At 39.3% G+C, this 24,002-nt stretch overlaps 1 protein-coding gene across 3 annotated transcripts in view; it reads left to right on the plus strand.

Annotated features, from left to right (window-relative positions):
- Positions 1 to 21,153, plus strand: part of LOC108703048 (ras-associated and pleckstrin homology domains-containing protein 1) — a 97,958-nt gene extending 76,805 nt beyond the window's left edge. For 2 of the 3 annotated variants that reach the window (XM_018238969.2, XM_018238970.2), the window contains 10 exons: positions 4,162 to 4,239; positions 7,353 to 7,512; positions 8,177 to 8,298; positions 8,439 to 8,504; positions 11,740 to 11,883; positions 13,105 to 13,215; positions 14,130 to 14,228; positions 14,985 to 15,105; positions 16,178 to 16,314; positions 18,185 to 21,153. In XM_018238969.2, coding sequence (XP_018094458.1) covers positions 4,162 to 4,239; positions 7,353 to 7,512; positions 8,177 to 8,298; positions 8,439 to 8,504; positions 11,740 to 11,883; positions 13,105 to 13,215; positions 14,130 to 14,228; positions 14,985 to 15,105; positions 16,178 to 16,314; positions 18,185 to 20,185 — 3,039 coding nt within the window. In that variant the 3' untranslated portion in view covers positions 20,186 to 21,153. Of the gene's footprint in view, positions 1 to 4,161; positions 4,240 to 7,352; positions 7,513 to 8,176; positions 8,299 to 8,438; positions 8,505 to 11,739; positions 11,884 to 13,104; positions 13,216 to 14,129; positions 14,229 to 14,984; positions 15,106 to 16,177; positions 16,315 to 16,764; positions 16,835 to 18,184 lie in introns of all 3 variants that reach the window. The other variant, XM_018238971.2, reaches the window with a different exon arrangement.
- The last annotated feature ends 2,849 nt before the right edge of the window (positions 21,154 to 24,002 follow it).

Consider the following 24,002-nt stretch of genomic DNA (forward strand, 5'->3'; position numbering starts at 1 on the left):
ACTTAAGGCTAGAAGATCTAAATTATGGAAAGATACATTATCCGGAAAAGCCAGATCCCAAGCATTCTGGAGAATAGGTTCCATACCTGTAAAATGATTCTGGTCTAGGATCTACCTGCAAAGAGTTAGTATGCTCTCCCTGTGTCTGCATGACGTCCCTCCTACACGCGGAAAACATACATTGAATTTTGATGAAATTGACCCTAATATGTGTTGTGGGAATGTGATAGAGAAATTAGACTGTAAGTTCCACTGGGACAGGTACTGATGTATGAATGATGAACAATCTCTGTAAAGTGCTATGTAAAGGTTTTTGTACAGTATAAATAATACATGATGGGAAAAAAGTGCAGGCTGCTAGTGTAACTAGTATATATGGATGAGTAGCTTCTGACTGCACTGCTGGGGAGAACATTTGTACCCATTCCTTTGAGCACAATTGCAGCAGCTCTTGTAGGTTTTTATCTGGACATAATAGTTCTCAAAAGCAATATCGGTTAATGACTTAAGGTGGCCATAGACCAGAGATCCACTCGTTTGGTGATGTTGATCTCTCCCCGATATGCCCATATTGAACTGGGCGATATCGGGCTGATTTGATCGTGGGCCCTAGGGTCATACTTCACTCAGGAGGTTTATCATCTATAGTACTGGCAAGTTTTGCCATACAGAACACATTTGCCATACTGACTTCTAGCTCCTAAAAAAATGTGTAATCAATGTTAACTTAGGAGTTGATGAGCATTGCAAAGTATGAACACATTGCAGTGAAGCTCAGCCTTAAACCTCAGCCTTGAACAGAGCTGTGATCCCAGTCAAAATCTGCTCATCAAACCCATCTAGAATTAGTGCTGCAGTTTCCTTTTAGCCATTAATAGCAATGCTTATTGATTTGTGCATTCATTACATTTGTGTTCAGAATTAAAACAGTGTATCTAGTATAGGTAAATCTAAAACAATGAGTTTATATGCCGAGAACTTCCCACACCAGTCAGTTGAACTGAAGAAGCTGCTCGGATGAGTAGTGAAATGTCTTCATTGATTACTCAGCAAGTCCAGTTGTTTTAGATTTACCTATACTAGATATACCATGACCTGGATGAATGAAAATCTTCATAGTCAATAACTACAGTGTGTTTAAAAAAGTGAATAAAGCTCAAAATCCTTATAATAGTTTTTATTTCCATACATGCAAATAAATTGGGAACACTGCACATTCTATTCCAAATCAAAACATGAAGAAAAATGTATCAAATTTGTGTTATTCCTTTACAGAAAGTGTTGAAAAGGGAATATTAGGCTGTGTTTGCATTCTTCTTTACAAACAAACATCCACTGTATAATCACTGAACTCTTGTATAAGCAGTGTTTCTAAGAACTGCTGCACATCTGTGTTGCATGGAGTCCGCCAACTTCTGGCACCTGTTACATTCCACAATTCTTCTGCATTTCTTGGTTTTGCCTCAAAAAACAGCATTTTTGATGTTGCCCCACAAGTTTTCTATTGGATTAAGGTCCGGGGATTGTGCTGGACAATAAATACCGTCAGTCTTATGATATGGGCCCCTCTCTTGCCTCGGCCACCTGCAACTGTGGGGTCTGCTGTATAGGTAGTTAGCCAGTGCCATGATCCCTGGTATGTGATAAATAGGCCCAACACCATAGTATGAGAAACATCCCCATATCATGATGCTTGTGCCACAATGCTTCACTGTCTTCACACTGTACTGTGGCTTGAATTTAGTGTTTGGGGGTCGTCTAAAAAACTGTCCTCGGCCCCTAGACCCAAAAAGAACAATCTTGCGTTCATCAGTCCACAAAATGTTGTGCCATATCTCTTTACGCCAATCAATGTGTTCTTTGTCAAACTGTAACCTCTTCAGCAAGACTTTTTTTTTTCAACAATGGACATTGCGGGGGCTTCTTGCCGATAGCTTGGCTTCTAATAGGTGTCTTTGAATTGTAACAGTACTCAAAGGTAACTAAAGGCCTTCTTTCCTAGAACTGATGGTTGGCTGAGCCATTTCTGAATATTCTTCTATTCTTCTATCCATCTATTCAATTTTCTTCCACATCTTTCAGGTTTTGGTTGCAATTTTAAAACATTTGAGTTCATTCGAGCTAAGCAGCCTGTCATTTTCTGCACTTCTTTATATGTTTCCCCTCTCCAAGCATTTGCAGCCAACATTTTCTGCCTTCCTTCCTTAAATAAGGGCCGTAATTGACTCCTGTTTTTTCACAGAATGAATGACCTCACTAATTTAACTCCACACTGCCATTTGGGACAAGCTATAATTATATTCAACAATGCTATTATTTTGAACACAACTGTATCTGGAGGGTACAACTGAGGTTTAAAAAGAGGCAAACCATTTTTGACTGGTTAATGACTGCGTATGCCAAGTTGATATGATTATCAGTTGAACAGACTTTCTAACTCATCAAAAGCCCATCAACCTAAATTAATTGCTGTCTAAAATATTAGGGTTTTTCTGTCTAAAAAAATTCTGTCTAAATATTGGGTTGTTTTTGACTCCTCAGTTCTAACAGTGTTGAAAAAACAAATTAATATATTCCACCAGTAACCATATAAACACAGTCTCTCATCTCTTACACTATATGATCTTTTTTTTTAATTCAACAGAGAGGCTTGAAGCAGTGTATTGGGTATTGGGGCCCCTGCCTAGATACCAGTTAGGGCCTGATTGGTGGAATATTTATAAATTGCTTTGCTGGATCCTACAGGACAGACAACCTGCCCTGGGTTCCCTGAAGCTCTTACTTCCTTTCACAGAAGACTGATGTCATAGAACGTAGAATGCAACTTGTCTTCATTATTTATTTGAATATCCCATTCTGTCCCTCTCCTATTCATTCCAATCTCTCATTCAAATCACTGTATGGTTGCTAGGGAAAATACGTCAACCAAACTAGCAACCATACAGCTGCTGAAATACCAAACTAAATTATGCAGAACAAGAAGCTAAACTGAAAAAGCACAAAAATATAAAAAATGGGGTATCCCTCTATCCCTCTGGGGTATCCCTCTATTAAAACTGTAGCCATCTTCAGATTTATTTATCAGTATTTCACTCATCTCTGTCCTCAAAGTGCTTTTACTGTCCCCGTAGGCTATGGAACAGAAAAAGATTTAATAGTTGGGCTTTAATTACAAGATTTTAGTCACTAGTGCGCAGTGGTAGATATATGAGATGCCTAGTAGAAAGTCTGTAAAGCCAGTGGCACATGGCTGATGTATTAATGAAATATTGATTTCCTATTGTGTTTCCAAACTAAGTGGAACCATAGTAACAAAGAAACACAAGGGTCAGATGACATAAATGCTCAGTGAACCCAAAAAATGTTCCATTAGGCTTTTTGTAAATTGCTGTGCAATATTGGACTTGATGTTCAGTAGACTGAAGTAGATTTAATGAAATTGTAGTAAGCGCTGTTGTCAAATTGTATGGATTATAGCACGCTTGGCAGGGTCAGGCTTCTTTCCCATTTCAACCACAGACGGGATACAGTGGTTTATAGTGGAGCGGCACAGAAACAGACTGATTGTCTTCAAATACTGTGGGAGTTAAAGTCCGCATTTTTATGACTTGGTTCATCTACTTAGAGAAATGTTGCTTGAAGGTTTTCGATGGGTAACATGGAAACCAATTTTTTGGGGGGTAACTGTTCCAGATTTACAGCATGGCTGCAAGGTTTGTTATTGACTGTTCACAATTATTTCTAAATATATTCAAATCTGATGTAACTTTTCTTTTTGTTCATTGTTATCAGTCTTCCAAGATGACTGACTGTATTAGACTTTTGCTGGGGCTGAAGGGCTTAAAGCCCACAAAATGCAGCTAGATGGGTATTGATGGAAACACTGAAACACCTGTGACATGGAGGTGACAGGGAAGTAGAAGAGTATAGATTAAAAAACAGCGGTTGGGAGAGACTGAATGGGTTTGCAGAAGAGACCAGATATAACTTTTTGGCATGTCCATTTGCACTAAATTCCTAACCCTGGCTCCCAGTAATTGGCTGATTGAGAAGTGCAACCATTCTGTATGCAGTAACCAAACTAATGGCTCTCAGTAATATCACATTGTTTGTTTTGAGTGTGGAACTTGTGTGGATAATGCTTTTGTTCTGTTTCTAAAGGAGGAGCAAGCAGCCAAAATAAAGGCTGAGAAGATTCGAATAGCTTTAGAAAAGATAAAGGAAGCTCAGGTGAAAAAGGTAGGTTTCAGTATTGCTACAATTCTGTACATGTTACAGTTACCATGTGCTCTATAAATAGACTGCAGAGTGATAAGCATGGCCTTGTTCAGGTCATCCATGTAGGAAACATTTGCAGTATGTATAAGTGTGCCAGTGTCTGTACATACTGACTGAAAGAGCGATCGGTAAAGAGCTGAAGAATGGGAACGACTGAGGAAATTTCAGTGTTAGTAACACCACTGGTGTGTATTGTTAAGATTTCAAATCAACCGTGCATCTGGCTATGCTACAATACAGTGTACAGTGCTAAACAAGCAAGAGTCTGCATTAAATGCATCACAATATCTTTCTCAGCCCTTTGGAATGGGGAAGCATATGTAAAGCAAATACTGCAGGGTTTATTTTACACTTTTTTTTATGTATGTATATACAGTATATCTGACTTTATCCTTTTGTACAAATTCTTCATAAATAGTCCTTTAAATGGGCAAATCAGAGAAGCAAATTGGTGATGAGTCAGAGGTGACTATACAAAAAAATATTTTTTATGGGGTACGATGGCAACATGCGTTTGATGGTCTGCCCGCTTCAATATAGTATAGTCTATACTTTAGTGGGGAAAAAAGGCCATCACAAATAGAAGGAATGAAGTGCAGTATTACATAAAGATCCATATATCTTATAATGCTCCACTCAATTGTGATTACACTTAGTATTATGGTAGAAACTCCCCATTTCATTTCATCACACACACATGCCATTAGGTCAGGGGTGTCCAATAGGTAGATCGGGATCTACCAATAGACCTTTAGCTGGTGATCAGTAGATGTCGCAAACAGCTTGTCTAAATCACCCTCCCATTTCATGCTTTTCATTCTGATATTTATTATGTTAAGGTTACATAAGACATATATTTGTTTATTAAATATAAAATGTTCTCATAAATCAATATTTAAGTAATGTTTTCATTGAAACACAGTGCTAACAAAGCTTTTATGGATGTAGATCATAATAGGACAACATTACTAAAAGTAGACCTCGCATTATTAAAGTATGGGTACTCCTGCATTAGAAGATAAGGAAGCAGAACTGACCGGCACTCAAACTGATCCACAAGACCATAGATATTCAGTTAAAAAATAAATTTATTGGTAGAAAAGTTAAAAATATAGCTGCATCTTCATCCACCCTACGCGTTTCGCACCCCTTAGGGTGCTTAGTCATGGGCTCAAATGACAGTCACAGGATATGAGCATTTATACACAACACAACCAAACAGAAAAAACAGAACAAAAAAACATTAAAGAGACAGTACCTCTATATTTCTTCAAGAGGCTAAGTATTACAGGAAAGTAATTAAAACCATTTTTTGTTTATATAAAAAGAGCATATAGAAAAAGTTATGGTAGAAAAAATGGTAGAAAAGTATAAAAATATAAAGATAAACAGTATATTAACATACATTGTATTCTCAAGGAATGTATCAGACAGAAAAATACATATGATGTATGTATATATAATAATATTTTTTTTTTTAATTTATTTATTTTCTTGTTCGAACGAATTGTTAAATTAAATTCTCTATTTAATTCTCTATTTAATTTAACAATTCGTTCGAACAAGAAAAAAAAAAAAAATATATATATATATATATATATATATATATATATATATATATATATATATATATATATATAGGTATATCATATGTATTTTTCTGTCTGATACATTCCTTGAGAATACAATTTATGTTAATATACTGTTTATCTTTATATTTTTATACCTTTCTACCATTTTTGGTATGGTCTTGTGGATCCGTTTGAGTGCCGGTCAGCTCTGCTTCCTTATCTTCTATTGTACCACTCCCTAAAGCTGGTGGTCTGGGGCTGGTGCACCTGGACCACTTTCACTGTTTGGTGAGTTACTCTACAGTTAATTCTGGAGCACCTTGTCCTCCCTTACTCCTGCATTAGGCTATACCTAGTTATATGCTAGTAAATTAATGTTAATGTAATAGGAGGCCTATGGAACATGATGAGCTTGAGTCTAGCCATCTAAATTATCTTCTTACAAACAAACAGGAAATTATTAATAATTATGTAATTAGAAGACAATATTTCACTTAGACAAATTAAGTGGTCGTGTAACTATTTTCGGCAAGGGAATTACCCCGCAAAATCTATATTTTAAAAGTAAAAACCCTTCTCTGTTCACTCACCTGCTCCCACTGGTGATTTTGGTTCCCAAGGGAATTGCTCTGAGCAGACCAGCTTGTTCCTTTGGCAACAACATGTGTTCCCATAGCCTCATGAGACACTTAGTGCATCATTTTCAGCTACTATTGTTTTATATCACATGGATTAATTTTGGCTTAATTGCCTATTTAGACTGAAATTGGAGCTGTATTTGATAGAAACTCAGTGCAATGTACATCTGTTGTAAAAGAAACATGCGTTTTGGCGTATCTCATTTAAAAAATATGTTTTAAATAGGATTGTAAAAAACACGTTTGTCCTGAGGTACATATATGTAAAATGCATAACTGAGCATACATGAAAATACCTTTTGCCCCTATTTGGCCACCTTCAGGGGTTAGCTTCTGGGCTGACATTGAGATGATAATAGGTGTCGCTGCAGACCCTTGGGAGAAGACAATTCAGATTGCCTGATGATGTTCTCTTCTGATAGGATTTTTAGACCTGTCAATAGATATATGGTTGTCCATGGTTGGTTAAGGGCAAGTGTGGAACTTTACATAGCATCAAAATGTGATGGAAACATTTGGAAAGGTATTACTGTATGAGCTTAATGTCATCCAAAAGCTCCTTCAGGTGGCTTTTCACTATTGGTATCACAGATGGCATCACTTTTAGCCCACAGCATCAAAACTAAAGTAAGAGTGAAATTCTTAGCAGCAACACTTCTCATGGCAGATATTAATTCCAAGCGTCTGTGCACCATGTCATGGTTGAGTGTCATTTTAATTATTTAAAAAATTAACTAATCTACCTGTAGTCAGATATGGGGAATTTTAACTATATAACAGAGTATGTTGCCTGTAGGATAAATACCTTTCAGTGAATCAGATATTGTGAGCTTCATTTGACTGACACTACATTATTCCTGAGCAGTTGGTGATCAGAGTGCACATGTCTGACGACAGCTCCAAGACAATGATGGTGGATGAGAGGCAAACGGTACGACAGGTGCTGGACAACTTGATGGACAAGTCTCACTGTGGGTACAGTCTTGACTGGTCGCTGGTGGAGACCATTTCTGAGCTTCAGATGGGTTAGTGAACCTACTACATTTGAAAAAAAATACTTCAGAATAAACAATAATGATTTTATTACAATTTTACAAGGTTCACGATATTGCTGAAACAATTGAACTACATTTTTTGCCCTGCTTTTTTTTTAAGCCAAATCAAATAAAACATGGCTCCCTTAGTTGTAAAGTAACAAAATACCACCAATAGCCCTATTCTTGTTGACATGAATGTAACCTACTAACCTTGGTAGTACTTAATTCATGTTACTGTCAGATGTGTTGCAGTTGGCACAGAGAACATATTCTTAATTGCCTTGCTGCTTTTTCTCTCAGGCCTCAAGATTGCTGACATATTGTAGATAATGAGCACAATATATTTTAAACTTGCCTTATTAACAACTGCAGCAACCACACTGCATCCATATCACCATTAGTGCACAGGATTGCTCCTTATTAAGGGATTCATATAATTAAGTTCCTGGAACCATTAACCGATTGCATTTCAAATCAGCAGTGACCATGTTAAAAAAAACCATTGTGCTGTGACTTATTGCACTTTAAGCTGACACATTCTGATCCCTGAATCTAGAACAAATTAGCAATTTAAAGACACAAACGAGATAATGCTGTGTATATTTCTCCTTTATAAGCTATTTCCTCATGTGATCCTTCTTTTTTTGTGTAGAGCGAATCTTTGAAGACCATGAAAACCTAGTGGAAAATCTTTTGAACTGGACCCGAGACAGCCAGAACAAGCTTATGTTTGTGGAACGTATAGAAAAATATGCACTTTTCAAAAACCCACAGGTAAGGATGAAGGGCATGAAGAGGGGCTGATAGGACCATATGGATAGAAGGAAACTCTGTGGAGATCTATTGGGGCTGCCAAGTGAGGCCTGCACAACAGTGGGTGTTTTCTGATAAAGAATCATGCCCTTATGTTTCAGAACTACCTTCTTGGAAGAAAGGAGACTTCTGAGATGGCAGACCGAAATAAGGAAGTATTGCTAGAGGTAAAAGCGTATGGCTTAGTAGTATGTTGGTATATGCAGATTATATTCTGATTGTTATTTCTATGTATGGGCAGTAAACCATAGTGGACTCGTTTATTCTGCTCAGTGAGCCACGTTTAATGCATCAATGCAACCAATGAAAGCCATGAATTGGTGGGAAGTTGTCATCTAATGTAGAATAATGTATTCAAAATAAATGCTAAGTAAAATTTCTCAGAAGAGAAAAGTACTCCCAAGACATAGGCAGCAATCAGCCCCTTTACCATTATAAAATGATGTCAGCTGAGGAGTTATTATTGCTAACTTGCAGCACTGGGTTCACTTCCATCCGGGACACCATCTGAATAGTGTTTCTATGCTCTCCTATATTTTCATGGGGCTTTTCCATAGGGGCATCCAACTCAATAGGTGTGACTGTTGAATCACCCGCGAACCCCAAAGGCATCTAAGTTACATCGCACATACGAGTTCAAATTTCAGTGTACAATTATATTTTTATTTTCCCCTTCATTTACAGTATACATGTTGTAAATGTCTGGCAAACAGATGAGTCATAAACACAATTACAGCTGGAAAGCACTGAAAGAAAGGAATGTCCAGAAAAGACACATGCAAGACTCTGTGTCAGAGCTTCCTGCCTTATATATCAGAATTCTTCCTCACTTTGCAGCTAAAAAAGTTGCTATTGTGGGAAAAGGCACAGCCAAAACAAATGCCCCTAATCAACTGTTAGTGCTTGCTATAGAGAAATTACCATCTGTAGCAGATACGTGTAATGATGGGCTGACGGCAAAATATATTAATTGTCATTTGTGCTATAAAGATATCTTGGTCGCCTGTTTCCAGCTTTCCACAATTCAGCGACTGAAATGTGGTGCAAACATGGGGAAAACAGTTTATTATTGAAATACAACTCCCAGCATCCTCTGACTCTCTCAGCCTAATAAGCAGCGCCTTTTCACTGCAACACCAGCGTGTTTATTCTCTTGTTTATTTGGTTCATTTTCAGAGCTGGTGGCTTCTCTGCGTTCGTACTACAACTAAAACCATTCATTCAGTTATTATCTTTGGGCTGCTTATTATAGTGAATGCCAGAGTCATCACATTTTTATTTTATTACAGTTTGTTGGAAGAAAGTAACAGCTAGAAAGTACAATTACATAGTAACATAGTTCAACCTTTTAGGTCTATAATCTGCCTAACTGCTAGCTGATCCAGAGGAAGGCAACATTGGAGCCTCTCCAACTTGCCTCAGGGGAAAAAAATCCTACCTGACTCCAAGATGGCAATCAGACTAGTCCCTGGATCAACTTGTACTATGAGCTATCTCCCATAACCCTGTATTCCCTCACTTGCTAAAAAGTCATCCAACCCCTTCTTAAAGCTATCTAATGTATCAGTCAGTACAACTGATTCAGGGAAAGAATTCCACATTTTCACAGCTCTCACTGTAAAAAAAAAACTTTGTGTCAGCTGAAAAGACCTACTAGTAAATAAAGCATTAGAGAGATTATTATATGATCCCCTTATATATTTACTTCTCCAGCGTGAACATCGCCAACTTGGCCAGTGTTTCCTCATAGCTAAGATTTTCCATACCTTTTACCAGTTATTTGCCCATCTCTGCACCCTTTCTAATTCAATAATGTCCTGCTTGAGCACCAGAGACCGACACTGTACGGCATATTCTAGATTGGGTCTTGCTAGTGCTCTATACAGTGGAAGAATGACCCCCTCCTCCCGCGAATCTATGCCCCTTTTAATACAGCTCAAGACCTTATTTGCCCTTGATGCTTCTGACTGGCATTGCTTGCTACAGCCAAGTTTATCATCTACAAAGACTCCAAGGTCCTTTTCCATTATGTATTTGTCTAGTGCAGTCCCATTAAGGGTATAAGAAGCTTGGATATTCTTACATCCCGGGTGCATGACTTTACATTTATCAACATTGAATTTCATCTGCCACTTAGCAGCCCAGATTGCCAGTTTGTCATGGTTCTGCTGCAAGGTTGTCGCATCCAGGATGGAATTAATTGGGATGGATAGTTTTGTGTCACTGATACATTAATTACAATGACCTCCCCTAAGTCATTAATGAACAAGTTAAATAAAAGTGGACCAAAACGGGAGCCCTGAGTGACCCCATTAAGAACCCTACTCCAAGTAGAGAATGGACCATTAACAACAACCCTCTGTACCCGATCCTGTAGCCAGTTTCCTATCCTCGTGCAAACGACTTCATTAAGCCCAACAGCCATTGCTATTAATTTCCAGTTCATTTTAGAAACTTGTGCACAGTTCTATTTTAAAGGAAAGTCTAGTCCAGATCTTGTAGCTCTGTTAACAGCAGTGACAGTAGTTTCTGTTAGCGTTACGCAGATTTTACAATAGTAAGGGGGTTATTTACTAAAGTCAGAATGCCAAAAACTTTAAAAATTTGTTGTTTTTTTTTAAATTATAAAATCCAAATTTTTAGTGGGGGAAAAAACTAAAATGTTTCCAAATTTATTATCCCAGAGGATGCAAAAAGTTCAAATCCAAAAATACTCCATCTTCAAACTGTCGAGGTCATGTAGAAGTCAATGGCAGAGATCCTATTTGCAATTTGAACATATTGTGGTCTGCACTGGGTTTCGTACGATAATCCGAACATTTTGGACTTTTCCGCTGATTACAAAAGAATTTGGACTTTTTGGGCATCAAATCTGAAAATTTCAGACAATGAAAAAGTCTGTTTTACCCTATCTGATTTTTCGTAGTTTTTTTTAAAGATAAATGTAAATCGTGGATTCTAGTTTGGTCGGACTTTTTATTTAAAATATTCATATTTTGATAATTAAACCCTTTAAACTATTACAAAAATGTATGGGAGTGCACAGAGAACCCTGTCCGTCAGTATTTTAAACATGAAAGGGTAATTTGGCTCTCGGGGAGATTTATTCTTTTACTTACACATAACAAGATACATAAAGCATAGTTCTGAGGCATTGGCATCCCTTTGATCACTCTGGGCTCCAATCAAAGCACAGCATCTTTCCTATTCTGCCACATGGCAAACACATGTCTAAATTGTGTGAATACCAGTCCAATGCCAAACCCCACGCACCCTGGCCCAAAGAAAGATAATACTCCCATGTTATAACACAATCTTTAGCCTCCATGTTTAATTAAGCCCCAAACAAACATACAAATAGACCGAGGAACAATCTATTCATTTTGCTTATTTTCTCTGCAGGAATGTTTTTGTGGCAGCTCAGTAACTGTACCAGAAATTGAGGGAGTTCTTTGGCTAAAGGATGATGGAAAGAAGTCATGGAAGAAACGTTATTTCCTTCTTAGAGCATCTGGTATCTATTATGTTCCAAAAGGAAAAGCAAAGGTGAGGTCTCAATAGATGAGTAAAAAAGATATAAAGCAAACAATCATAGCAAGCATTTATTTATGTTTTCTTACCTTCCCAGTAAGAGCTATGTCAAATGGCAATGTTCCCCATTCCAACACGTGTTGGGCAAGCATTGTGCACAAAAGTTGGGTGGGAACCATATTTGAGCACTGATGTGGAAGCTGGAAAAAATCAGAAAAAGAAGGCAAATAATTCTAAAACTATAAAAAAAAATTAAGTTGAAAAGCTGCTATGAATAGAACACATATAACAGAACTAATTGTTAACTTGAAGGTGAACTTTCATTTGTGACTTCCTGTTGCTGCATTATTCAATACACATGCTTTTGCTTTACCATCAGTCAGAACTATAGCAATCATTAATTTCAATTACTGCAGCTTTGATACTCTCGACCAGGACGGACATATTTTCTCCATGATGCAATATTTCATTTGTTGATAATGGTTTCCATAGCAGTTCTCCAGTTGTACAAACAACAGAAAGTTGCTGTCGCTCTTTTCTTATTGTTAAGTGATAATGTCACAAATATTGTGTTAAAGAGTCTACTGTCAGTCATATTTGTAGTGGCTAGCAGCAGTGTAACACTCGTACAGTACAAAGGCAGGTTTAAAACTCTTCACATTCCCTGAAAAAAATATTCTAAAAGTTCATTTTTAAGTGAGCCTGTAAGATTTTTCAACATATTGAAATTACAATAAGTGTGCTAATGATAATATATAATATCATTTACACTACATTTGGTACAATCATGTCATAAGGAATGCACCCCATAAAACATATGAGCAGTAGGAGCCATCTTGTATAGTGTGCCCTAAATGGACCTTTTCAGCTGCCCTCGCCTATAATGATACCCCTAATCTCCCCTTATCTATATTAGTGCACCCCCTCTTGCCTTCTTGTATAGGGATTATAAAACAATAGGAACACTATGGCCTGTGGAGACAAAACAAATGGACAATAAATATATAATCAGATTTTAATATTTGTATTAGCCAAAATAAGAGGAAGAATGGGAATGGAAGGTATATTGATGTATTCCATTTGCTGTTATTTGCACTTGAGGAATAACTAATGTGTTATACTGCCGGCGTGAAGATTTGCAGAGTATAACTTTGTGTATTTGTATAAGAAAAGCCATCAGTGATGACCCCGTTATTTGTAAACATCTGGATTACTAACACGTTAATTCCTTTGCAGGCATCAAGAGACCTTGTCTGCTTCCTTCAACTGGATCACGTCAATGTTTACTATGGTCAGGATTACCGCAGCAAATACAAAGCACCCACAGATTACTGTCTGGTATTAAAGGTGAGGCTTCCTGCGTTTCACTCCACAGTGCCTATTGCTTGGGTGCTGAACTGGCTGAAAGTAATTCCTGTGGGGAAATATAAATCTAGGTTAGTGTTGTGACACGTGTAACACATGCTTGCATTTGGTCTGCTGGCCAGGTTCAAGAGAAAAGTAGTGGCAAATACATATACAGTGAGATGTGGTTTTCTACTGAAGATATCACCATCCTCCCAGTTTGCCCCCCAATCCATCCAGGTAACATTTAGGGTCTTGTTAGCAGACTCTAGCACAGTAGTCCCCAACCAGTGTCTGACCAGCAACATATTGCTCACCAACCCCATAGATGTTGCTCTCAGTGGCCTCAAAGTAGCTGCATATTTTTAATTTAAGGCTTGGAAGCAAGTGTTGGTTGCATAAAAACCATGTGTACTACCAAACTAATCCTCCTGTAGGCTACCAGTCCACCAAGAGGCATATTTGGCACTCCCCGTGGATTTTTTTCATGGTTGTGATGCTCCCCAAATCTTTTTACATTTGAATGTGGCTCATGGGTAAAAAAAGGTTGGGGAGCCGTGCTCTAGCAAATACGTTTTGTATTCAGCGAAAGTTTCTGGTCATACAGTGCCACCTTGTGACCATGTCTCAATTTTCATCTTCCATGCATCACCTATAAACCATTTTTCTTTACAAACACAGATTGCCACACTTGCCTTGGGTGCCCAAGCCCTTTGTCTAGATGCTGACAAATGTTGTGATATTTATGAAACCATTTTATGTATAGGGAGCATGGGATTGAAGGTTTGGTTCTGGGGTTTTTCACCAGCTCAGGAGACACGCACTATTACTAGCAGTATCAACAAAAATGACTTCATTTTCAAAAACAAGATTGATGTTAACTTTATTTATGATCTGAACATGTGTTTGCATCATAGCACCCACAGATCCAGAAGAAGTCTCAGTATATCAAGTACCTGTGCTGTGATGACGTGAGAACTTTGCACCAGTGGGTTAATGGGCTCCGCATTGCAAAGGTAACTCTATTCTTATAGCACTTTAATGGTCTGAATCCTCCTCTGTCGAGAATAGACCTTTAATATTTACTGTGTGCTTGGCATTTTCCTGTTTCTGTTAATTGAAATGTTCCCTAATTCAAAAGTAACATTCAGTTTGTGTCTCTTGGGGGTTCAGTAAAACATATCACTATAGTAATGTTAATTTTAACTGGCTGCCTACCTTTACATGCATTGGAGCTACTACTAATTAGATCGTCATGTATCCTTTTTGAACCATTTAAGTTGTGTCCTGTATACGGTTAACTGTCCCATGCAATATGGTCAGATGGTAATTTCAATTCCAGTTCCAATTTAACAACCATTGCTCTGCGCATGGGACCCCTCAAAGACAGTTGGGTGCAAGTAACATCATTTCAGATGACTTGTTCAGACCACATGCCGTGGATGTGTTTGTCTGTCTGGCTAGAAGTGTTATATGCAGTCTTTCTTTGTCCAAGCGCTAAACAACAAATTTATGTAATTTTTACAGAGAGATTTTTAACAATCATAAAAATCTGAACAGCAAATTTGTAGTTATTTTACCTTTAAACTTTACTCTGCGTGGGTTATGTGCCTTTTCCAAACAACTCTCCTCTCCTCTGTCCCCTGGCTCTGATTTCGATTCATCCCCTGCAGCTTGCGCTTCTCCAATGCCTTATACTTAAACGTGAGAGCCCCAATTATACTCCCAGTAGCACCTACTGTACTGCTCTGACGTGTCTTTGTTCTATCCAGTATGGGAAGCAACTCTATACCAACTATCAAGAAGCACTGAAAAGGACTGAGGCAGCTTATGACTGGACTTCCATGTCCACTTCCAGCATGAAATCTGGACCAAGCTCTTCCAGTTTGCCAGGTAAATCTCATAGCTCAGGGCCATTTCCTGAAACTCCTTCAGCGATATTTATTTGCTGGATTCTGTAGTTGGCTACGACACAAGTGGTGTTTTAACTCCATGTGCTATAGTCCCAGAATTACCTTTTTGTATGATATAGACAAATTGCAACTGGTCTTTAGGTTTTATTTATTGTGGTTGCTATTATTTCACTTTTTTGTTTGCAGTTCTCAGTTGCGGCACTTACAATTATTTGGTTGTCCTACTTATCCTAGCAGTAGGGCAGTGTTTGAATGGCAGCCTGAAAGATGAATAGGAAAGTGGATCAATATAAATACAAGTAATAAATATTATGGATCAATAACCTTTAGCCTCCAAGTTTTCAATTGTGTTTTCAGATATTAAGGTTATATTTTACATTTCAGGTTAGAGAAAGGAGCTAATAATAGATAAAGACCAGTTGCAAATGTGATCAACTTTGCTATCAAGTTTATTAAACAGCTTTTATTCCCTTAAAGGGAATAACAAGCATATGGCAACTCCACAGGAACCCTTTTCCCAACTGCACCAACCAATCTCCAACGAATGGAAGTATTCCCCTCATACCTGACATCAAACATTGACCTGTGCTGTAGTATTGGTGGCCCTCCCAAATGGCTGCATCACTTCCTGCCCCTGTGCCTGCTTCTGGCCTGCGAATTCTCTACTAGAGAGCCAGGGGCTGGAAGTGTCACAACCAGATATTGTAGCCATTAACCCTGTTCTTCAGATCTGCCTAGACGTCAAGTACCAGGAGCAAGGCAGGTGCTGGGAGTCTGATTATTTAGAGTTAATAAGGTCCAATGGAGGGGCCATTGTCTGTCATTTGGCAAAATAGTGTCATTTTTACCTGCCAACTCTAATTTCTGTCTCTTATACCAGACTTCACAAACTCCATGTAGTAATAAACATTACATTTTTGAGCATTTCAATGTATATCCCACCCTTTTCTCTCTTCTCTTATTAATACGATGTTTCGTTTTTGTAGAGGGTTATGTGAAACACTTAAGTGAAACGTTGTTGTAGTTTCCGTATCCCCTTCTCTCTCTTCCAGAATCCCAATCAAACCATTCCAACCAGTCAGACAGCAGTGATACACAGGCCATGTCTCATGCACGTTCACAGAGCATTGTGAGCTCGATCTTCTCTGAAGCTTGGAAGAGGGGGACACAGTTGGAAGAATCCAGCAAGGTATCAGTAGCTCTAGCTGTAACTGATTATACATGCTTGTTCTGAACTAAAGCATGGATTGCTGGGCTGCATGGATAGCAAGCTCTTGGGTTCCTAAATCTCATTCCTTTTTCCCCATATCATGAACATGATTTCCCATCCCATTACATAGACCAATGTGTAGTATGCATCCTGTGCCATTCCCATTTATATGTTGCCATTACACAGACAAATTTACAGTCCACTACTATAGCCCATTTATTGTGGCTGAAATACTAATGGATATAAGCCAGGAGGCCAATAATAGTCTCTTATACATCCATATATATCTGGCCAGTGGATATGAAATTTCTGTTTAGCATGGGAAATCCCGTTGAATGGGGTTTATAAAAACGTTTGCATCTTGTTACTGCTCTGTCGCACGCATTTTGTTTCACTGCTCGTGTCTCTCCTGTTGCCTCATTGTCCCAGGTACCAAATGAGAAGCCTACTTCTGCTAAGGCCATCCAACCCACAGCCCTCTGTACGGGGCAATATTAAGGTCAGGGGTCATCTGAAAACACCTTTAACCTGGATGTTGTTAACTGGAATCCTCCAGACTAACTTTCTAAAGAATCTAGGGATGCACTCAATCCAGGATTCTGTTCAGAATTCGGCCGAATGCCAACAACTTTTGCAGGATACAGGTTCAGCCAATATCTTAATGTGCAGCCAAACCTGATTCAAACCCTTTAATGTCATGTGACTTTAAAGCTCTGGACAGCTGAGAGCAATCAGAATTTTTTTATACATATTAGGGTTTGGATTCAGTTCGGTATTTGGTCAAATCTGTTGTGGAGGATTTAGAATTCACCCAAAAATGATGGATTCAGTGCATCTCTAAAAGAATCGCTAATCTTTTCTTAAACAAAATGTGACTATACCTTAACACAAGCCCTCTGTCAGGATGACTTTCTGTTTCTTTACTAAAAGCTGACAGTAATTCTGATACAGTATGTACTCATATAATTTGTCACTTTGGGAACAGTCTTACCTTGTTTATCTTTTGAAAACCACATTATACTGTTGGGTGAGGCACAGTTCAGCATCCAGGCATGCAGTAGGAACTTGACGTTTTGGCCAAAGCAGCAGCTGTGACTTTTGTAATGATTTTTTCCAGCTGCCAGTAGTAAAAATTTTAGAAGCAAATTGGATTATTTCTGGGATTTAGCAGCCTATATGTATTTTTATGGTCTTATTATTAGGCACTTAGTGCAAGAATAAGCTTTGTCCTGCTCAGCTTGCCTTTCCTTATTTTCTTTTTTATTATCCCTTGGCATGCATTTTGCCCTCTGGTTTTTCTAGTAACCAGCATGTATTAATCATTTCCAGTTTGTTTTTCAAAATACTTTGTAGGACACTATGTGTTTCAAAAGTAGATTGTTTGCTATGATCGATACATCTAACTTTGCACTCCAATGTTTTAGTGGATTGAAGTGTTCGGGGCTTTATCTACAGTTGCTGGTCCCCTTCCTTGCTGGCCTATTCCTTGCAGAAATCAAAAATGAGAGTTTTCCTGGTGGTGCAGTGTTCACTGTTTGTATTCAGTTTGTTGTTGGGACACATGTTTGAAGCCCCTGCTTGCACGTAATTGGATAATGCATGGGACTATTTCAGTCTTCAATTGTTTGGTGTTTCTCAGTCATCTTTCACCTTCTATGTCTGTTATAATCAATTTGTCTATTGTTCTGTCCTGTTTTGTCAAGTATTGTGGTTGCATTTGGAAGACACACAGCATATGGTACATCATTCATTAGATAGTACTTGTCTGTATGTCTAGAAGCTTTGCTGCAGCATGCTCAATCTGTATCCATTTACTGATGGGTATATCCATTTATATATTGTCTTCTAGGCACGGATGGAAACTTTGAGTCGTCCCTCAACTTCACTGTCGCAGCATTCACACGTCCAAATTAGAGCAGTCTCTCCCCATGCTGCTCCCTTTGCTGCTTCTCAACCATCACCACTTGCGCCCCCTCCTCCACCCCCACCTCCTCCACCACCACCTCCACCCCCTCCTCCTCCTCCGCTACCAACCCAGTCAAAAAGCCCAAATGCGTCAGCACCAATTTTGTTTGCCAAGTACAGTACTATCACAAGGTTGCAGAATGCCTCTCAGTACCCTGGCCCTCATTTTAAATCACCTAGCTCAAACCAGAATGTTCCCCAGACCACAAAACCCCAAATGGTAGTCACTCCCAATGGTGCTATTCCTCCACCACCACCTCCTCCTCCCCCACCTCCTCCACCACCACCTGGCTCAGCAATGGCTATGCTAAAGCCTTCCCCTTGTACACCATCTGTACCTCAATTCACACCTCCACCACCACCTCCCAAAATCCAACAAGTCCATCAGATCAACACTGTCCAAGCCACTCAGCCACCACCTCCTCCTCCACTTCCACCACCTCCACCCCCTCCTCCTCCACCTCCACCCCCACCACAATTCCAAGCACCTATAAAAAGCAGTGCACCAATCAATAAAACTGTGGCGCCCATTGCTACATTATCCTCATCTGCTTCAGTAGGTCCTCCTACTGCCCCCAAAAAGCAGATCCATTTCACACCCTCACTTATTCAGCAACAGACACCAGCATCATCTGTTCCTTCTGGTCCCACACCACCTCCAACATTACCTAAACAACAAAGCTTTTCTAAACCTCCTGCTTCTCCTCAGTCACCCATGCCATCTGTTAAACAAATTGTCAGTCAGTTTCCACCTCCTCCACCTTTAGATCAACCTCCCAAGCAGTCCATTTCTAATTCTGCCCCTCAGTCACCACCAGCTGTAAAAGCAAAACCAAAATGGCAGCTATTTTCTGTCCCTTCACCAGAATTTCCTCCTCCACCACCTGAAAGCAGTTTAGCCCTCCTTCCACCTCCGCCACCACCACCTCCTGCCCCTGCAACATCCCCTGTTCCACCGCTTTCTCCTACACCAGACAAAATGGGATCCCCTTCTAAAAAGCCAAGCAAGACATCAAGCCCTGGTGGAAAGAAACCTCCACCTACTCCACAGCGTAACTCAAGCATTAAATCCAATAGCTCAGCTGAATACCAAGAATCTAAAAAGTCTTCAGTGGACAGTCTAGTCAGCAAATTTACAGAATCTCCTGGTTCTCCATCTAAGGAGTTGACACCACCAAATTGCGCTCCACTAAAACCAGCTAAACTCAACCTTTCAGGGGTTAACCTGCCTATGGTTTTCCAGCAGGTAAATGTTTCTAGTCAAGCATCCTGCATGAAACAATCAACAAAAGAACCAGCAACGGAGTTTCCATCCCCACCTTCAGATTCTGAATCTGATTTCCCACCTCCACCAGCGGATCTTGAGCTTCTTCCCCCGCCACCTCCTGCAGATGGTCCACCTGTTGTTTTTTCTGGTAATACCTCACCAAAAGTAGCTGTGGTAAACCCACAGCCACAGACCTGGTCCAAATCATCTGTAAAAAAGGCCCCTCCTCCAACAATGCCAAAAAGGAATGACAGTGTACGTTTAATGCAGGTGGAAATGACTGATCCTATTTCACCTGTCAGCTCTCAAGTACCAACGTCACCCAAACCTAGTCTTAGTGTTCAGCCAGGATTCCTTGCTGACCTTAACAAGACTCTGCAGAGAAAGTCTATTACTAGACACAGCTCATTGTCCTCTGCCCGTTTGTCTAGACCAGAGCCCACAACCACCATGGATGATATGGCACTGCCACCCCCTCCTCCAGAACTGCTAGGGGAGCATCAAAAAGCTAACTGCTATGGAGGTAGCCATTTATCGGGCTATGCGACTTTACGTAGGGGGCCACCACCTGCTCCACCTAAAAGGGACCAGAATACCAAGCTCTCTCGAGATTGGTAACACGTAATGAACTTTCTTCAGCTGAGTAAACACTTGGCAGTATAGAGTACTATGAATTTAGGAATTCCTTGTATGGGATTGCCCGCTCCAACAAAATAATCTCCAGACAAATGTTATCATCAGGCACCCGGTCTCATCTTATGTTGGATAACAATTCCCAATGGAGAAACATAGCCTGCCCCGATATATACTGGACCAAAACATGTTTCGAACTTGGCATTCAAAGAGACGTTTTGTAGTGTATGTTGATGTGCAGTGTGTCTCTGCATGTAATTCTACAGTAGGCATATAATTCTGTAATTAAAATTATAATATAGCACTTGTACAATAAATGATAACCAGAATGTTCTATTTCACTATGTCTATTTCCAGTACAAATTATAACTAAGCTATGTAGATGGTGCTGTGGCATAACAAGATCATTTCTGTATGAGGAGACTTTCCATTGCGACATACACTACTTTGGAGTTGGCTTTTAACACAACTGTAACCCTTTGCGGGCTGAAGGGGCAAAACATCCTCACTGGCCTTCTTAGTTCTAAACTGTTTATAGTTAAATCAGTGTTGTGTTGTTTTTCTTTAACCCCCACAAGACCATGAAATGCCAGATTTGTGGCTGTCCCGCCAGCATAAGTTTTGCTTATCCGTATCATCTGTAAGCAAACATTTGCCTGGGAAATCTGCAGCTGCCCTTCCAAACAGCCTGATGGACAGGATTTGGAAACTTCTTTCAGTCCCGGTGAATGTTCTACAGAACCAGAGTAATATAAATAGGTCAGCGGACCCAATGTCATAACAGAGGAGATGCATAGATTAATTTATAAATACATTTGGTCACATTGGACTGATTACAATATGTAGAATTTAATGTGATTGAAAATGAAACCTTATTCACAATAGTGGTGCTACAAAACATCTTTGTTTTTCTTCCACTTGAAATCAATTGCATTAAAGGGATTCTGTCATGATTTTTATGGTTTAATTTTTATTCCTAAATTACGCTGTTTACAAATACCATATTAAATTTCATTCCTAAACCAACAAGTGTATTTTTGGAGTTGTAATATTGGTGTGTAGGTGCATCTCAGGTCATTTTGCCTGGTCAGAAAGAGCCAGTGCTGCACTATAGAACTGCTTTCAGACAGGCTGTTGTTTCTACTGCACAATGAAACTGAATGGGGTCGCAGTGGGACATGGGTTTTTACTATTGAGTGCTCTTCTTATATCTACCAGGGAGCTTTTGTCTTGTGTCAGGGAGCTGCTATCTGGTTACCTTCCCATTATTCTGCTGATGGGCTGCTGGGAGCAGAGCTGGGCCAAGGCTGGCAGGCGCCCTAGGCAAGTTGGCCGGCTGTGGTGCAGAAGGGGGGCACGCATGCGCGAATAGACTATTGCGTGCACAGATACTGGTGCGCATGCGGGAATTGTCAGAAGCGAGCAGGCGTGGACAGTCCAAACAGGAGAGAGGGGACCGGACTATGGGGTAGGAGCCAGAGAAGGTCTGTGCCTGGTTCCCCCCCAGCTTTGCGCCCTAGGCACGTGCCTACTCTGCCTTCCCCTAGTTCCAGCCATGGCTGGGATGGGAAAGGGAGGGGGGTGATATCACTCCAACTTGCAGTGCAGCAGTAAAGAGTTACTGAAGTTTTTCAGAGCACAAGTCACATGACTGTGGGCACCTGGGAAGCTGACAATATGTCTAGCCCCATTTCAGATTTCAAAATTAGATATATAAAAAATCAATTTGCTCTTTTGAAAAACAGATTTCGGTGCAGAATTCTGCTGGAGCAGCATTATTAAAAGAGGCATTTTGGGGGGGGTGGGGGAAACATGTTTTCCCATGACAGTATCCCTTTAAAATAAATAAAAGACTGGGGAGGTAATGTAGCCATTGACTACTACTGTGCATTGCCAACCAGCCATCTTTTTTGGAAAATGTAAATTTGTACTCTTTCTTTTCCTTTCATTGGCTCAAGTTTTTCTGTATAAATGGATAAATGTTCTGGATTACTTTGTCTTGTTCCTACGACTAAAGCTGTTTATTTGGGGATACATTTTCCAAACGAAATCTGGATGTTGTCTATGTTCATTTACTACCAACATATGTATCTTTAAGAGAGCAGACCCATAATCCTAGTACACAGTGTACTGTACATATTGCCACACTAGAACCACTAAATTGTAAAAATGCACTATATAATATTCACAAATGTAAATGTGCAGTCCAACACTTGGCTAGGTCCCTCTTAACTCATAGTCCGTTTACGAATATGAATATTCAGGTATGGGATCCGTTATACAAAATGCTTGGGTGGGTGTCCAAATAAAGATCCTATTAGTCTGAAGCATATATAATGCAGTCAATAAGCATTTAATCTCTGATTTCACCTTAATCTGCCTTCTGATTGACTCTCCTTCTTTCCCACTGCTTTGGTCCTCCATAAGGAGCCAGTTCCTGGACTGATATAGAAAGTTACTCCATTTATTGGGTCTGGCTCCCCTATGGAGGATGAAAGCTGCAGGCAAATAAGAGCATGGGAGAGTTTCAAGTGCAGTGTCCTCCTAAAAACAGGAAAAAGTGGGGTAATATATTTAATGTCAGTTCTGGTTCCATTCAGCATATACTTGTGAATGTTACTAGTGCCATATTTATATATATTTTAGGTATATTTGTGTCCATTAATCCAGGGCTGTACAAGCTGTAGCCTTTAAACTGCTGTTAAACTGCATTTCCCAGAATGCTTGAAGTTGTGGTCCGGCAATAGATGGAGGTGGAAATACCCATTCAAGAAATTTTAAGAGCTTTTAGCGCCTTTAATTACGGGGTAATTATTTTATTTTTATGATGCACTGGAAAGGCAGAAGGCTAAAGCATTACTTTGTACTTAGCTCTTCAGTGTCTCATGAACCACGAGAGGTCCTCCAAGTCCAGCCATGCTTTTATCCCATGGTGCACATCAGTTATTTGTAGGTATTGTTTAACATAAAGAATCTGCTCTGTAGTTTTTGTTTTTTTTTGGTTCTGTAGAATTAAAGAGATAATGTTTATAAAAAAAAAGATTACAACACCTACTATGGAAATGTTCCAATATGAATAATGGTATAATATATACACAGTGGTCTTTTATTGTATGTAACGTCATGTTTACACAAATTAGTGACATTATACAGAATGGTAACTCTTTGCTCACTGTGTCGTCTCTCTTGTGAGATATACTGCTCGGGTGTATCCATGTATCATTGCTAAACTTAATGACAAGGGATATATACAATAAAAAGAAAATTACTTGGGTGCTTGAATTTTGTAAGAAATAAGAGTTTTGCTACAGTGATTTTTTTAAATGAATGCAACAAATCAAAGCTTTAAACCATTTATTGCAAGAATTTTTTTGTACAGGTATGGGATCTATTATCAGGAATGCGTTAGGCCTGGGGTTAAATGGATAAGTCGGTTTTCTACTAATAACATTTAGAGATTAACCCACCAATATATATAGAGTTGTGTAGCTTAATTACAATCAAACACAAGGTGCTGTTTTGTTATTGCAGAGAAAAAGGAAATAAAGGTAAGCATTAAAATGAACTCTGTGGGAGAATTCTGGGTTCCAGATAAGGGATCCCATACTTGTAGGAAACTCTTTTCTTTTTAAGAAATGTTGTGTCAAGAAAACAATATTTGTCATTGCAATGTACTCCTCTAATAATAAAAGGTAAGTCTGTACAAGATTTTGCACTGCTTTAATGAAATTTCCTGAACATCCTACTACGGCCATTCCACACTACACTGGATGCTTTTCCACACTTTGCCCAAGAGAAGTCC

This window comes from Xenopus laevis, chromosome 9_10S, assembly GCF_017654675.1.
Source record: "Xenopus laevis strain J_2021 chromosome 9_10S, Xenopus_laevis_v10.1, whole genome shotgun sequence".
NCBI lineage: Eukaryota > Metazoa > Chordata > Amphibia > Anura > Pipidae > Xenopus > Xenopus laevis.